The sequence below is a fragment of the Rana temporaria genome, chromosome 3 (genome assembly GCF_905171775.1).
Source record: "Rana temporaria chromosome 3, aRanTem1.1, whole genome shotgun sequence".
Lineage (NCBI taxonomy): Eukaryota > Metazoa > Chordata > Amphibia > Anura > Ranidae > Rana > Rana temporaria.
In genome coordinates this window covers 243,377,934-243,395,687 of record NC_053491.1, presented here as the reverse complement: position 1 = coordinate 243,395,687, position 17,754 = coordinate 243,377,934, and the positions used below count along the sequence as shown (strand labels likewise).

The 17,754-nt window shown below is 46.7% G+C and overlaps 1 protein-coding gene across 1 annotated transcript in view; it reads right to left on the bottom strand.

The window, feature by feature from the left end:
* The window catches only part of UBTD2 (ubiquitin domain containing 2), a 94,378-nt gene extending 82,030 nt beyond the window's left edge, over positions 1-12,348 (bottom strand). The window contains exon 1 of the mRNA XM_040344535.1: positions 12,090-12,348. Within this exon, the coding sequence (XP_040200469.1) occupies positions 12,090-12,159 (70 nt within the window). The 5' untranslated portion in view covers positions 12,160-12,348. The remainder of the gene's footprint in view (positions 1-12,089) is intronic.
* Between the last annotated feature and the right edge of the window lie 5,406 nt (positions 12,349-17,754).

Genomic DNA, 17,754 nt, shown 5'->3' with positions numbered 1-17,754 from the left:
CACACACACCCCTTTAAGATACATTAATAATTTAGTTTATTCAGCATGAAACTGAGCTTAGTTATGTAGCATGAGACTGTATATTCTGCAATATTTACATTTTTGGTAACCTCATTCAAGGAATCCAAGCTTTGCAAGCTGAGATAACATGGACGGCATTGATGCATTCACAGTATCCATGAGATAAAACAAAGTTCAGGGATATTCCTTTATCAAATTGTTTGCAAATATTAAAGATTCCAGCTACCAGTAAGAATAAGTCCTTACATTTAAAGAGCACTTGTCATTTTAGATCCATCATGGTAGCGCCCGTTAGCGGGCATCCACTCACCTGCTGCCGCCACGCCCCTCACATTGTTGTGTCACTACCTCATCACCAGCCATCCCATTAAAGTGCATGGGACAGTTGGTGAGTCAACAGTAGTGGTGCAACGGATCGTCATTGATCCGTAATCCGAACAGGTCAACATGTTCGGATTGGCACACCACGCGATCCGCGGATTGAGTTCCGCTGCCTCGGCCATAGGAAAGGCCGCGGCTTCAGCCTAGCTCCAGAGTGGCAGCCATCTCGATACACCCGGCGGCGGCCTAGGTGAGCTCCCCTCCTGCTCATGGATGCAGACAATCTTCCTATATACAGTGGGGGAGATGTGGACATTAAAATAATTTAAAGTGTTAATAGACAAAAAAAATATATATATATATTTATGTTTTTTTTTTTTGCTGATCCGAAAAATGATCCGATCTGTGACTCCGATCAGAGGAACGATCCAAACCGTGAGTTTTTTGATCCGTTGCACCCCTAGTCAACAGCAGGTCAGGAGAAGGAGCCGCTGCAGGGCAGACAGCTTGCTCTTTAAAAATAATTTTTTAAATCAAGCCTTTTTACTAGTGATTTAAATCAAATCCATCCTGCATGGACAGATGCCAAATACAAGAGTAAATAGATTTTAAGCAATTACAGTATTTTTATATCCCTCGTACATAAAGGATCAGATCATGTCATGTCATAAATCTGGGCAAACCGTGGTTAAAAGATAAACAACGTTTACACAAGATAAGTAAAACTCAAATACAACAAAATAGCTGAATGGTAAACAAATTGCTATTTAGCAAATATAAAAGTTTAATAAATATTATGGGGCCAACAAAAAGCTTCCAAAATTTGCAATTGTCATTTGTTCAAATCTCAGATGGTTGGCCGGGTAGACATTTGGTCAAGGCTGCAAAATATACAGTTAGGTGTGGGTGTATATATAAAAATTCAGGTATTTACCAAAACATTCAAGCTATAGTTCTATAACGGATATGGGCTGAAAATGCACACTCAGGTTTAATTTGAGGGTATGTACATCCAAATCAGGAGGAGGGGGTTAGAAATGACAGCTCTTAAAAATAAGCATCCCCTTTATTCAAAGGACCAAAAGTAATTGGACAGTTGAATCAAAAGCGGTTTCATGGCCAGGTGTGGGCTATTCCTTCATTATTTCTTCATCAATTAGGCCAGGTTCACACTGGTACGACACGACAGTCGTCCCGCTTTGTATCCAAAGTTGCCCTGTAACTTGAAGTCCGACATGCGTCCAACTTCAATGAACAGGGATCCGACTTTGATCCCTGACAATGCCAGATTCTGGTAGAAATCTTTAGGGGGAACTCCACACAAAATGTTAACGGCATGGGTTCCCCACTACTTATATTGGCATGGTCACCGGGTGACATCTGGAGGCCTCCACCTTATAACATCACCTCCCATGGTATGGGTGGTGACATAAGGGGCAGGCCTCCAGTGACCCATGCCAATATAAGTAGTGGCACACCGCACACCCAGCATTAGAGCGGGAGAGAGAGTTGAGTCAACATCGGAAGAACAGAGGGAGAAGCCAGCAGAGAAGATCCAGCAAAAGAGCGAGAAGACAGCGGAGAAGACCCGGCAGAGGCAGAAGACAGTAGTTTCGAATGTCAGAGCGTGCCTGCACCATGATGTAGCGATTCATGGGACGTATAGTCCCAAGAGTTGTTACCAGTGACATAAGCCCTTGCTTCCCAATCCCAGGTGTATTTGGCTGCGATATCATTTAGAAGTAGCTAGTCTAAAACTTTACTGAAAGCAATAATGCAATGATTTCACCTATACGCTCATTTCTGATTAAATGTACAAGGCATACAACTCATCTAGGTAGCGTCTTCACTAGAGGTCGACCGATATATCGGCCGGCCGATATATCGGGCCGATATTCAGTCATTTTGGAGAAATCGGCATCGGCCGATTATTATCCAAATGTGGCCGATATTTAGCAGATCTGCATCAGCAGAGTGTGGAGAAGGAAGGAGGAACATGGGGTTCCCCCTCCCTTCTCCACACTGTCTGCAGAGCAGTGCCGTGTGTGTGAAGGAGAATGGAGCTGTCGGACTGATGTCGGGGTGGGCGGGACCCGTGGTGGGCGGGACTCAGCTGTCCAACACCAGCCAATGGGATGAGATCATTGGCTGGATAGCTGCTGGGTCCCGCCCACCCCGGGTCCCGCCCACCTCCAACATCACGATGAATCTGAGCTCCTCTCTCTCTCTGCTCTCACAGTTTCACAGCACATAATGTAGCTGAATGTGTGAAACTCTCTCTTCATACAGTTTCACAACTGCTGCAGAGAGAAAGAGGAGCTCAGATTCGTTGCGATGTTGAAGGTGGGCGGGACTCAGCAGCTATCCAGCCAATGATCTCATCCCATTGGCTGGTGGACAGCTGAGCCCCACCCAACCCGGGTCCCGCCCACCTTCAACATCGCAATGAATCTGAGCTCCTCTTTCTGCTCTCTGCAGCACCATGTGAAACTGTATAGAGAGTTTCACACATTATCGGCTACATTATGTGCTGTGAAACCTGCCAGTGCCATCTGCTAATGCCAACCAGCCAGTGCCACCTGCCAATGCCATCCAGTGCCACCTGCCAATGCCATGCCAACTAGTGCCACCTGCCAATGCCATCCAGTGCCATCTGTTAATGCCATCCAGTGCCACCTGTCAATGCCATCCAGTGGCAACGCCATCCAGTGCCACCTGCCAGTGGCAACGCCATCCAGTGCCACCTGCTAATGCCATCTAGTGCCACCCAGTGCCACCTGCCAATGCCATCCAGTGCCACCTGCCAATGCCACCCAGTGCCATCTGCTAGTGCCAACTAGTGCCACCTGCCAAGGCCATCCAGTGCCACCTGCCAATTAGTGCCACCTGCCAGTGCCATCTGCCAGTGCTAACTATTGCCAATTAGTGCCACCTGCCAGTAGCATCCAGTGCCACCTGCCAATGCCATCCAGTGCCACCTGCCAATGCCATGCCAACTAGTGCCACCTGCCAATGCCATCAAGTGCCACCTGCCAGTGGCAACGCCATCCAGTGCCACCTGCCAGTGGCAACGCCATCCAGTGCCACCTGCTAATGCCATCTAGTGCCATCCAGTGCCACCTGCCAATGCCATCCAGTGCCACCCAATGCCACCTGCCAAGGCCATCCAGTGCCACCTGCCAATTAGTGCCACCCAGTGCCATCTGCCAGTGCTAACTATTGCCAATTAGTGCCACCTGCCAGTAGCATCCAGTGCCACATGCCAATTAGTGCCACCTGCCAGTGCCAATTAGTGCCACGTGCCAACCAGTGCCACCTGCCAGTGCCATTCAGTGCCACCTGCCAATCAGTGCCATCTGCTTTTGCCAATTGGGTCCATCCAGTGCAATCTGCCAGTGCCAATTAGCGTGCCAACTAGTGCCACCTGCCAAGGCCATCCAGTGGCACCTGCCAATTAGTGCCACCTGCCAAAAAATAAAAAATCGGCCTAAAATATCGGCCGCAAAAATCGGCATCATATATCGGCCATCGGCCGCCCCAAATTCTAAATATCGGCATCGGTATCGGCCAGAGAAAAACCCATATCGGTCGACCTCTAGTCTTCACCATCAGCACATACCACAGAGTTTATCGCCATAATGGTTAGGGCACATTTCCGCCACTGTGCTACACACATTTATTCTGACTCCCCAAAAGCAACTTGCAAACAGGCACGCTTTTCTGTCCAATGTCTATCAGTGAACTAGTTTGCATTGTGCAGCGCTGCCAGAGATGCGACATGCACCCTTTTTGGTGTGTTATGCAGTCCATCTAACTGAATGAGCTGCCCTAATGCAACACATAGCGCAAAGCATGTCCATGTACCACAGTGGTGTGAAGGGCCCCTATATCTGTCACCTCAGTACAGTAACCATGGAATGTGTCAACGCAGCTGTTGATTGTCCAAGAACAAGATGGGCGATATGAAAGTTTGTGAAACCACCTTATTCTAATTGCATAATCCAAATTACCATAAAGTCAGGTGATAAAGCAGATGTGACCCTATGATATAAAAAAAAAAAAAAAAAAAAACATAATGGAAATTAGACAATCCCAACTAATATCTACTTTGTGTAAAGTTTTCACTGTTCACATGAACATTTCTGAGGTGCTCTGTGTACATGTTTGGCCGCCTTAGAATTGTTTGCTCATTTGAATGAGGCCTAAAAATGTATGTGTATGCAAAACTTTGTGTGTGGTTTTGAATTGAAGTTGATTGCCATCTCCCTTGGAGAGATTCACCCTCTCTGAAGGTCCTGATCCCCATTGTTATCAGTACTGAAAGAGAAAGTAAAAATAAACAAAAATTTGGAGCAGTCACTGGAGTGGGGAATCTTCCTATAGGGATTCCTACTTCAGAGACAACTGTCTTTAAGCCCAGGTTCACACTGGGTACGATTTGAGATGCGATTTCACATGTCAAATCGCATCTCAAATCGGCGGCATTTGCCGGCAATGGCACCGTCCTAATCGGTGCGATTCCGCATCTGCGGCGCTGAACCAATATAAAAAAGTAGTTTCTGTACTACTTTTTGCGATTTCGGGACGCAATTTACATTGACATCTGTGCAGAAACCTGCACAGATGTCTCTTAAATCGCGGCCCGAAATCGGGACTGCCAGCGGGAGTGAAATCGTGCGAGTTCAACTGAACTCGCACAGCTTCACTCCCGCAGCCCAATGTGAACCTGGGCTAAGGCTGGATTCACACCTATGGAATTGGATGTGAATTTCCAAGCATCCAATTCGCATTACTGGAGATAGTGACCGGGCTCTCTATGGAGCTGGTTCACATATCTCCATTGTGGCTTGCACAGGAGTGCTGTGCATCTTCGGCTACATTTCAGGGCCGAATTCAGGCAAAGATTCAGCCCTGATTCCTCCCTGAAAAGGAGAACAGGGATGCCCCAGACCCCTGCTGCGAACCATATCCATTGGAGGTGTGAACCCAGCCCAAAAGAAACGTGTAGCGGCTCATTCACATTGCTTTTTAGAGGGGTGGTAGAACCCCTGTCATCAATCAGTGAATCACCTTTATAGGCAGTTTGGAGCTGGTTTACAGGTATTCAGGAGGCGATACTGCCCACTACATGCCTGTTTTTCAAATCCCTGGGGATTTTTTTTTTCATAACCCAAAATGGGATTTGACATTTAACTACTGTGTCGCAGCCACCAGAGCCAAGGTGCACACAATTGCTGGGTGGACTTCAAATGGCAAGTAGTGCCGCTTGTCAAACTCCAAATGCTAAGCTAAAATTGCTGCACCACAAAGCATAATGGCCATGTCAACCTAAACAGATCCAAGCAGCCACCATGTCTGACTATAGGTGTGAGTTTAAGGGTTGTTAAACCAGGGGATCAAGCACCCGATTTTTATTTCCCCTGTGAACTTGCAACAAAAATGTAAAGCAACACACAACTGCCGTGTAAAGTCCAGATAGGACTTAATTCCAGGGCCAGTCCAGGAAACAATCGAAAGTGTAGCCAATGCATTTTAGGGATCCAAAAAGGACCTTCAACCAGGGCTTGAGATATTTATTGTTTTCTAAGGGCTGGATGTTGACTGGACCTTTAACAATATTATATTATCTGCACAGGTCTAGTCAGCAGCTGGTTTAGCGGTATGAACTTTCCACTTAGGGCTCGTTTACACCTGCATTGCTATGAAGCGTGGTCCTTTATTTGGAAAGCAATCCATGGTGGAGGTACAGAAGCAGCCAACAGGCATTCAGTAGCTGAGCCTGCTGCCTCTTGAATTTTTTTTTTGAACAGGGTTTTTAAAATAAGAATACAGTGCTGCAATCTTGAGCATAGTGTTTAGCTTGCAGTTGCGACACGACCCCATTCCATTGAATGGGGCACATCCAATGTCTGTATTGTCTGCAGAATGCAACAGGGACAATCAATGTGATGCCATGACAAATGTATAACCCTGTCTGGCTGCCTTTTGCAGCATAAAGTATATGTAAACGATCACTTTATAAAAACAACCCATTCAGTTTCAAATAGAAATGAAAGGCAAAACATTTGTGTATGAATAATAATAATTATTAAAACACACACAAACCTTTTTTCATAAGTGATAACATAGACCCCTTTCACACTGAAGCGTTTTTACAGCGTTTTAGCTTTAAAAATAGCGCTATTAAACCGCTCTCCATGCATCTCAATGGACCCTTTCACACTGAGTCCTGCAAGCAGCATCTTTGGAGCAGCTTTTGGGCGCTGAAAAAAAAACGCTCCAAAAACACACCTCTCCATTGAAATAAATTGAAAGCGCTGTAAAAACGCCGTACCCTTTCACACTGAGGCACTGCAAAAACGCCCTAAAACGTTAGGGTCTTAGCGGTGGTTTACCAGCACATTGGGATTGCAGATGAGGCTTCGCTCAAATAACGCTCGAAAAATGCCCCAGTGTGAAAGGGGCCATAGTCTCTGTTCTCAGCTGAATAAGAGCTATAGGAGGAGAAACAGCAGACTTATTTTTCCAGTGAATGGCTATGCTGGGTTGGGGGGGCATGTCAGCAGAAGTTTGATCACTGGAGAAGAGTTCCCAGCACAGCTAGAGAATTGACCATAGTGTGTTCCCCTGTTTAGTGTGGCCAGTTTTTAATAGGAAAGCAGAGGGACTAGCAGGAACACAACTGGTAGCAATACAAAGAAAGCAAAGCAATACAAAGAACAGGATTCTTTTTCATACAAGTAGAAGTTACAGCAGGCACATATCAGGAATATGAAATGTTGAGTTTACATATTTGTTAAAAACGAGGCTTAAAGTGTTACTAAAGCCACAACAGTAAAATTAGTCTGCATATGCAATAAAGCATGCTCGTTATACTCACTGTGGAACCTAAGGGGTTAAATCTGTGCATAGTATAAAAAGGATGTCTGATCCTTTAGACCCCTTTCACATTGAGGAGTTTTTCAGGCGGGATATCGCTGCTATGCCGCCTGAAAAACTCCTTCACTGCAGACTCAATGTGAAAGCCGGAGGGTTTTCACACTGAGGCGATGCGCTGGCGGGAGACAAAAAAATCTCCTGTCAGCAGCATCTTTGGAGCGGTGAGAGGAGCGGCATGTATACCACTCCTTCACATTGAAAACAATGGCATACGGCCCGCAATGCGCCTCTATAGAGGCGCATTTCGGGCCGTATTAACCCTTTATCGGCCGCTAGCAGGGGTTAATACCGCACCGCTAGCGGCTGATTCCCGTGGCAATCCCGGCGGTATAGCGCCGCTATTTTTTCCGCCCCAGTCTGAAAGGGGCCTTATTCTCCCCTTCTTTCACTGTCTCCAATCCATCTCCTGATAGAACAGAGCCTTGGGGGGCACTCTGCACATGGTCAGTTTGGCGTGTATTGCTAGAGGTTTTTTTTTTCTTGGGAGGGTGCATGTGATCAGCACAGGGCCAATCAGCACTGTCCAGCCAGAGGGTTGGGGGCAGCCTCATAGTACAATCAGGGAAGAATGAAAACTCCTCCTACAAGCTTTAACCAGTGCTCGAACAGACACTGATAGAAGTCACAAGACTATATACTGCTGATAAGAAAAATGTATGTTTATATTTACTACAATTATTGGAATGACATATTCTGTGCTCTGTGGGAGACCAGATATAGTGAATGCAGGGTCCTGGGTTTAATAACAACTTATATTTACCACCCCCCAACAGGCTATGTTCACATTTGTGCAGATTGGGAACCTGTGCAAAAATTACATGTATTCCTGACCCACAGGCAACGCGTGCTGCTCTTTAACCTCCCTGGTGGTATGATTATGTCTGGAATTTTGTACCAAAAGCGGTACAATTTTTTGCATGGAAATTTGGCGTTTTATACTGTAGGCGAGCAATTCTTAGGAACAACCCACTTAAATCTGTCCAAACAAGAGTCTAGTAGACATCCCGGGCATGATAAAGTTTGAAAAACAAAATCATAAATTATAATATAATAAATAATTTATAACAAATAATAATGTAATTCTAATAAAAATTATTCAATAATATAATCAAATCAAAAACACTGAAATTTGCTCAGTTGCAGAATTGTCGCTGTCATTATTGTTATTGTTTGATGATGAATTTTCCCACAAATCGCTATCGCTCAATTCTGCAAGTTATTCTAATTTATTATCGCTGTTAACCACTTTTGATGTAAAGGGACACTTTTTGGTTTCTATGGACAATCTCCAGTTTCCGGGCAGAAAGAATGGTTTTTATTATATAAAAAGTACATGCAGAACACTGGGGACAATGGGGGGTGTGTATTTCATACAGTATACTGTATGTGTATTGTGTTTTTCACTTTTTGAATTTGGCGCCGAACTCCGTCCCCGTGCGTCGTAACGTCACAGGGAACAGAGCTCGGCGGCACTGTGTATCCAGCGAGGAGACACAGCGGAGGAGCCCGCACACACAGCGGGGAAGCATCGCAGGATCCAGGGACAAGGTAAGAAACTTCCCCCTGTATCCTGCAATGCGATCCCGAGTCTGGCTCGGGATAAAAAAAAAAAAAAAAAATTTCACCCCGAGCCAGACTCTGGAATACCGCGCTAAGGAGGTTAATCACCTGCTGACCGCGCTATAGCCAAATGACGGCTACAGCGTGGCTGGCTAGTTCTGTGAGGCCGTCATATGACCGCTTCCCATGATCACGCCCACCACGTGCCTGCTACGGGGCATGGGCACCGTGCTCTGGTCGCAGTATGCTCCAGACACTGCTGATCACAGATTGTGGTAAAGAGCCAATCAGTGGCTCTTTACCATGTGATCAGCTGTGTCTAATCACAGTTGATCACGAATGTAAACAGTAGCCAGTTATCGGCACTCACAGGGAGAGAAGAGAGCTGATAACGGACTTGTCTAAAAGGGACATTTAGATCCTTTTTACATGGGCTTTCTAAACAGGTCCGCCTGTCAGTTTTTCAGGTGGACCTGATCGGACACTCCATTCACTCCTATGGCGCGGGGATGTCAGCAGTGACATGCCCGCTGACATCCGCTGCTATCCGATCCTGTCTGCGAAATCCAGACGGATGGTGACACTATTTTCCATTGTTTTGGCGCATCAGATGAAAACGGACAGGCGGAACAGTTTTCATCCGATCTCCCCATAGAGGAGAGCGCAGGCTTTGACAGGTCCATCTCTGCACAGAGAGCTGAGATGGACCTGTCATCTGCCTGCTCAGTTGCAATCAGCGGATCGATCCCCTGCTGAGCAAAGCAAAGTCTGCTGGGCGGACCACCTGTGTGAAAGGCCCATACACCGATTATCAGTGCAGCCAATCAGTGCCGCCTCATCAGCGCACATCAGTGAAGAAGAATTTGTTTGTCAAATTTTATAACAAACTATGAAAGAATTTATTTTTGTTTTTAATTTTTGGTTAATTAGCAAAAAAAATACAAATAAATGTGGTATATTTGTGTGAAAAAAAAAAAAAAGAAAAAGAAAAAAAAATATGTTTACTGGCTTCCCCTACCCCATCGTGTAAAATTCAAAATGCCAATATATCACCAACCTTATCTTTAGATATTGCCCAAATCGTCCCCTCCGCAAGACCCAGGACCTCCTGCTCTCTAGCACCCTTGTTACCTCCTCCCATGCTCGTCTTCAGGACTTCTCAAGAGCCTCTCCCATCCTCAAACTCCCTGCCCCAGTACGTCCGATCAGCCCCTACCCTGTCCACCTTTAGGAGATCCCTGAAAAATCATTTATTTTGGGAAGCCTATCTTACAACCACCTAACAACTGTCCCCGAGCCAACCCCATCAAATCATTCTCTGCAGCCATTACCTTTTTTACCACCCACCCCTTTCTTTAGAACACAAGTTATATGATCAGGGCCCTTCAGTATTGAACTGTATTGTAATTGTGCCGTCTCCCCTCTACATTGTAAAGTGCTGCGTAAACTGTTGGCGCTATATAAATCATGAATAATAATAATAAAAATGTTGTTTGGGTAGTGTTGCATGACCACTTCCTGAAAATTGGCCTGGGCAGAAAGGGAGAAAAAGTGCCCAGTAGACAAGTGGTTAACAGATGTGCCATTAAGATGAAGTAAGTGAAACCACGTTTGTTTGTTAGTTAAAGGGGGACTTTTTCCCCTGCACTTCTTGCATGTACAGGAGCCCATTCAAATGAATAGGCAGGCTGTTGTGCCCGTGCAAATGTGAGGCATGAAACCAGCTAAAGTGCGAAGAGACTTCCAGTTGTGTTTTCAGGATAGAAAGTGAAGGGAAACCTCCTTAAAGTGGAGGTTCACCGGTAAAATGCTGTTTTTACCCTTAGATGGATGCTCATTTAGTCTAGGGGAATCTGCTAGTTGTTTTAAAATCCGAGCATTACTTACCGTTGTAGAGGGTGATCTTCTCCGACCACTTCCGGGTATGGGCTGCGGGACTGGGCGTTCTTGATTGACAGTCTTCCGACAGGCTTCCAACGGTCGCATCCATCGCATCACGATTTTCCAAAAGTAGCCGAACGTCGGTGCGCAGGCGCAGTATAGAGCCGCACCGACGTTCGGCTTCTTTCGGCTACTCGTGACGCAATGGATGCGACCGTCGGAAGCCTTTCGGAAGACTGTCAATTAAGAAGGAACGCCCAGTCCCGAAGACCCATACCCGGAAGTGGTCGGAGAAGATCGCCCTCTACAACGGTAAGTAATGCTCGGAATTTAAAACAACTAGCCAATTCCCCTAGACTAAATGAGCATCCATCTAAGGGTAAAAATACATTTATGGGTGAACTCCCGCTTTAATGAGATACATAGAAAATGATAACCTGTCAGGGGTTGAAGAAAAAAAAAAAAAAATAACAGTTTTATACATACACACACTTTCCTTTTTAGACAAGGAAGCTGCCATCTAATGCCCCGTACACACGATCAGAATTTCCGATGGAAAAAGTCAGATGGACTTTTTTCCCCCCCATCTGATTTTTCGATCGTGTGTAGCCCCATCTGAGTTTTTTCATCGGAAATTCCGATGAATTCCATCAGAGTTTAGATATAAAACACGTTCTATTTTTCCCAATGGAATTCCGTCGCAATTCTGAAGTGATTTGGCCGGGCAAAAGCCTGATCGTGTGTACGCGGCATTAGCCTCGGTTTGATTTGCAGTTGCCATGGTGATCAGATATGACACCAGCCATTTGATGGCTTGACAGTTTGGTTGAGAGCACAAGCAAATGTGACAGTTCGCATAACTGTTTTTTGAAACAGCTCAGCTTTAGGAAGAACTCCAACTGTAATGGCGGTAATGCGCAGCAACATTGTAAAAGTTGGTTACTTTGCGACTGTCTGTGTGATGCGGCTGAAGATGTGAATGGTCCAATAATGGCAGGGTATGTTCCCGACACTCATCACAACTATGGGACATAGTCGGATGAGCTGCAACATCCTAAACGTTACAGGACAGGTCCAGATAAAGGGGACTGGTTATAGGACCTGTATACATGGCTCTCCATTGTACCTGGACATGAGCATCCCTCCCAATGAGCATGAAGCATACCCCCATGGCAGTGCCAGGCTGACCTATGCCTGCCAGCTCATCCCCTCACATGAGTCTGCCATGGCCAGTCCCCCCTACCCCGCTTGTATGTGCACCGGGCCAGTAACAGACAAAAGAAGAGCATTGAATCCCTTTCCATCTCTCCTCCCCCCCTCTCTCTCTCTCTCCCCCCTCCTCTTCCCCACCATCCTCCTTTCCTCACCTCCGGTCCCGTCCGAGTTCTCGTTCAGGCTGCCCGAGGAGTCGTGGTGAGTGCCCACACACCCTCCCATGGGTGCCGGCGGGGGCAGCCTCGGCCGTTATAGTCTCTCTTTGCCTTCACAGGGCGGGCGCGCTCACGGTGCGCGGCACCAGGCACAGGAACGAGGAGGAGGAAGAAGAAGAAGGAAAAGGGAGCGCGCTCTCGCGCCGCCGACGTCACGGCCCTCCACTCCCCGCTATAAGCAGCGATGGTAGCAGCTGCCTCCTCCTTGCCGTGTTGCGGGTGACGTCACGAGCGGCTCTGGTTCCCTACTAGTCGCTGATGAGCATGGAAGCTGCCCTGTGTTGGTTTCCGCAGGTTTCCTATTGGTCGTGTTAGGAGGATGGGTCCCAGCATGTGCTACTCTACATCTGTTACAGCGCAGCACATTCCGCCGCCTCAGCTGGAATTCATCAGCCGGCTGGAGAGGAATAGATTTTTAGACGATTTGCTGGGAGCTTGTAATAAAATCTGTGTAAAAGGGAGGAGCTTCGCCTTTTACTCCTCAGAAATGTGCAACTTTACTCAAAGAAAAAACAAAATGTGAACAGACATAACATAAAGCACATATGCGACTGCGACAAAGTTGGGTTTAACGCCCAGCCAGGGCAGGGCTGGCAGCTTTAGGCCTGGGGGGGCAAGTGGCCCATAGAGTGTGGAAAAGTGATGTGGTGTTCAATGTGAAAGCCCGAAGGCTTTCACACTGAAGCGGCGCGCTAGCAGGAGCGCTCCAAAAGTCCTGCTAGCCACATCTTTACCACGGTATAGGAGCGGTGTGTTCACCGCTCCAATACCGCGCCTTCCCATTGAAATCAATAGGAAAGCGCGGTAATACCTTTTTCAGTCGCTAGCGGGGGTTAAAACCTCACCGCTAGCGCCCGAATATCGCGGAAAATACGACGGTATAGCCGCGCTACAAATAGCGTGGCTATACCGTCACCGCGGCTCCACGCCTCAATGTGAAAAAGGTCTAAGAGTTAGGCTGGCGTATCAGTAGATACGCCGACCTAACTCGGAATTTGCGCTGTCCTAAGTTTAAGTGTATTCTCAAACTGAGATACACTTAAACCTATCTAAGATACGACCGCTTGCGCCGTCCTATCTTAGGGTGCAATATTTAGGCTGGCCGCTAGGTGGCCCTTCCACTGCGGTCGGCGTAGAATATGTAAATCACTAGATACGCCTATTCACGAACGTACGCCCGGCCGACGCAGTACAGATACGCCGTTTACGTAACGCATTATCAGGCCTAAAGTTATTCCATCAAATAGCTGGAATAGTAATGTTAAGTATGGGCGTCGTTCCCGCGTCGAAATTCGAATATTTTACGTCGTTTGCGTAAGTCGTCCGTGAATAGGGATATACGTCCACGTCGAAACCAATAGGCCCATTCGGCGTACGTTGCCGCAATGCACACTGGGATATGTAGGCGGATGGCGCATGCGCCGTTCCAAAAAAACGTCAATCACGTCAGGTCAAACAAAATTAACATTAAACACGCCCCCTCAGCCTATTTTGAATTAGGCGCCCTTACGCCCGCCCGCTTTAGGCTACGCCGCCGTAACTTAGCAGGCAAGTACTATGTGAATCATGTACTTGCCTCGCTAACTTACGGCGGCGCAGTGTAAACACGATACACTACGCCGTCTCAAAGTTAGGACGCCCTTTCTGAATCTAGCTATAAGATTTTTCATGATCACAAGGGTGGGGGAGGACAATGTGGCCCTCCAGAAACCCTGGCAGGGGCTGACTGGCATCTTTTGGCCCAGCGGCCCATGGTGGAGCAACTTTGCCCCACTCTCCCTCTTCCCTGCCTCCTCCCAACTCCCACTTTTGTCATCCATGTTAATTTACCTTTTCTTTTGTACACATGTTTAAAAAATAATTTTAGACCTGAAGATTACACAAAACCGCCAAACATTATATATTTCCTGAAAGCAGATATCCCTAGACAATAAAATAGTGGTCGTTTTTTATGTCACACGATATTACCGCAAAGGTCTAGGAAATGTAACATTTCTGTAAAAAAAACACACTAAAGTGAATATTAGAGCAAGCAAACGCATTAAATTACCCAATTTTGAAATGGCGGCAAAATTTAGTGCCCTATATTTTCTATAGGCAAAGCTTCAAAATCCCAGTAACAGTTTAGTGTTACGGAGGAGGTCTTGTGTTGCTCTCAATACGGCGTGCATGGTAATATGTAACGTGCGTCACAATCAACGTGTTTACGTGTAGGCTCCCCTGAGGCATGCGTTTACGTTCGTTCATGTGTATATGTGGGGTTTATGTACTTGGGTGTAACTTTTTTCCTTATGTTCTTTTTTTCATCACATAGGGGACAAAAAGTCCCCTATGTGATGATTTTAAGGTGACAGGATGCGGGATGAAGAGTAGGGGGCCTGGAGTGCCAGCGGGAGACCCCAGAAGAAGAGTCTGGGCTGTTCTGTGCAAAAACCTTTGCCAGAGCAGGTAAGTATGACAAGTTTGTTATGTTTGTAGTGCCCCCTTACTTTCAGTATGGGCACTACGCTAAAGTTAGTGGGGAATGGGAGAGTTATTTTGCTCCCATTCACAATTTGCTAAATTTGGGCTGCTGTCATTCCTGAACTGTCCTGTAGGTCAGTCTGCGCTCCGGGGATGCGGTCCCATCCCTGGGCGATAGTTGGCGCTAGAGGAGTTCTGGCAGAGCCGCTCTTCCCCAGCAGCCAATTAGAGGAGTTTTCCCTCGCTGGGCATGCTGGGGGAGAGTATATCTGTGGCAGACGCCATTTTGTGTGGTTCTTTGCGGGTTCCAGGTGCTGCACCCACCTTCAGGGTGTGCGCATCCAACGGACCCCGGCGATGGCCTTCCAGGCCGGGGTCGCATGCTACGCAGAGCTCCATGTTCCTGACAGGGACCCCAGTGACTTACTGGGTTCCCAACTCTACTGAGGAGATCACAGGCTGTGTGCCGTTCGATGGGGGGTCAGCTTGAGGAGAACCAGGAGGCAGGTTGTCCAACAGGGCTTGAACAAACCATCGGGGATCTGGTGCCCGGGACATTGACAGGTACACTTCCACTGTCACCCGGTGACCCTTACTTAACCTACTGGGAGGATTCGCTCAATCCGTTCGGTTCACTTAATGTACTAGGCCTGTGGCAGAGGCCCTAGAGCCAGGTCTGTGGCAGAGGCCTGTTCCTCCCAGCAACCTAAAGTGACACTTCGGCTGCCATGCTTGTGGCAGGAGTCTGTCCGGAGGCACTTCACCCACTCTGGCTAGAGTGGCGACGAACTGTAACTACTACTACTGTGCTGTTGAGAGCAGGATTGCTCTTTCTCATATCCAGGCCTGATACTGCAAAGTTCTCTCTCTCGCTTCATAAACCTTCTTGCTATACCTTATGTTGATGTTGGCCATGTTGGGCCTGGAAATAAAGCATTTGAAAACCTTTATTCATTGACTGGACATTCGCTCACTACTCTACTCATCAACTACACCCCTAGACAACACTGAAAGGTAACTTAATATGCCGATCACAACAACAACCAGCAGCTCTTGAGGGGGTATCGCTACATTTTTATATAAAAAAAACATTTACAACCAATTTAATCTACAATGCTATTTGGAATATGCAGCATGGAGAGGGTTAATGTATTGCTATTGGTCACTGATGCATTTGTGACCAGTGGCAGTTAATTAACCCCTTTATGCTGTATTAGTGGCAGTGGCACCAGTGTCAGTGCTAACTCCTTTATGCTGCAGCATGAAGGGGTTAATTAACACTGACACCACTGCTGCTAATGCAGCACAAAGAGGTTAATTAACTGCCACTGGTCACAAATGCATCAGTGACCAATAGCAATACATTAACCCTCTCCATGCTGCATATTCCAAATAGCATTGCAGATTAACCCCATTTTTTTTTTTTTTGTATTAACTCTTTCTTTATTAATCTTTTACGATAATACATTAGAAACATTACAATACATATATAAGACACACATAAAATACATAAATACACCACACATAAACGGTTTCAATATACCTCCTTCATTAAAATAAACCAATATTAGTTGCATTAGGGAGTCTACTTATCCAATATAAAACATACCCAGCCATATTTCCCCCGTGTTCTAATTCCACTAGTTAGAGGAATCATGAAGGGAACAAGAAAGAGAAAATGGGGGGGAGAGGTATAGAGGGGGGAGAGCAAAGAAAAACAACTGTACTGTGATATCTTGTGTATTAAAAAAAAAAGGGGGAGAAAAAAAAGAGAGAAAAAATAAGGGAAACCCCCAAGGGGGAATTTCTAGTGCTAGTGCTTCCTAAAAAAAAAACTTTTTTTAGTTTTTAATAAACCACTTCAGTAAAATGAAAGCAGTGCAGCTGACCACTCACCCACTGTGGTGAGCGCTCCCCGCAGGTCGCAACAGCACTCCTCCTCTTCTATCCCAGCCTCTGAATGACGTCATGATGGGCAGGAACTAGGAAGCTAATATCGTGCGGAGATCCCTGACTGGGAGAACACTTGCCGGCAGGGGTGGACTAACACTCAGGGCCCCCGGACCAAATAAAGCAAGGGCCCCCTGTCAGGCCCCAACCATGACCCACCCCTGGCCTCGCCCCCACATTTGGCACAAAGTACAAAAGAGTGTTAGAAAGCTTCTCCTCCAGACTCCATTAGAGACTACAAAGTAGTATAATAGAACCTCTTTCTAACAGTGTACAGTGAACACCTTCATTCACTCTGGTCCTCATGGGACCCCCTCCTTGTGCCATGACTCTCACCCCTGTACATTACACACTTCTGACCCCTGCACCCTATACATTATGTTATGTACATTATTATGTAAGCATCAGAGTCCGCACAGAGCCACCCCTTACATCAGAGTCTGCACAGAATTTCCACTTACACTGTTAGGGGGAACCCTGATTTAAGGGGGGGTCTGATGTAAGGGGTGTTCTGGGAAACTTGATTTAAGGGTGCATTCTGTGGACTATGGTGTAAAGGGGGTCTCTGCTCACCAAAGTCCGCCCCCCTCCCTTTAACAAAGTCCACAGAGCACCCCTTTTTATACACTGGGAAGCAGGAAAGACTAGAGAGGGTGAGCTTACCAGGATGGAGACTGAGGCACAGGCAGACTGTCTGATGCTTTTTTGGGTTCAAACTTCCTGTCCACTGCCAACAGCATGACAAAAGGCTGGATCTATTACATCATAAGCATGTGTCAAACAAAACATAGTGTCAGCAACAAGGCCCCCTTTGGTGTTTCAGTGCCCAACCGTGGGCTGAGTAATGGAAGATTATGAGCTAACCCCTGGCTAGTAGGGGAAAGAGAGGTAGGGAAGTGAACTAAGGGGTCAGTCGTTCGGGAGAGTCCTACCCATCCCGGGCACCCCTAATGGGATCATCCTGGGCCCCGGCCAGGCCCCCCCCAACCGCCCCCCACCTGTAAGATTACTAGCAAGGATATCAGTGAATCCAAAGTTGACTCCAGTGCGCCTCTAGCTTGGAATCACAGATTCAACCAGGATTTCAGTGTTGCCGAATTGGCTTCATAACATACAAGCAATGCATTACCCTTAAGTCATGTCAACTATCCTGAGTGAAATAGAAGGGGGGAAGAGAAAGTGAGATGGG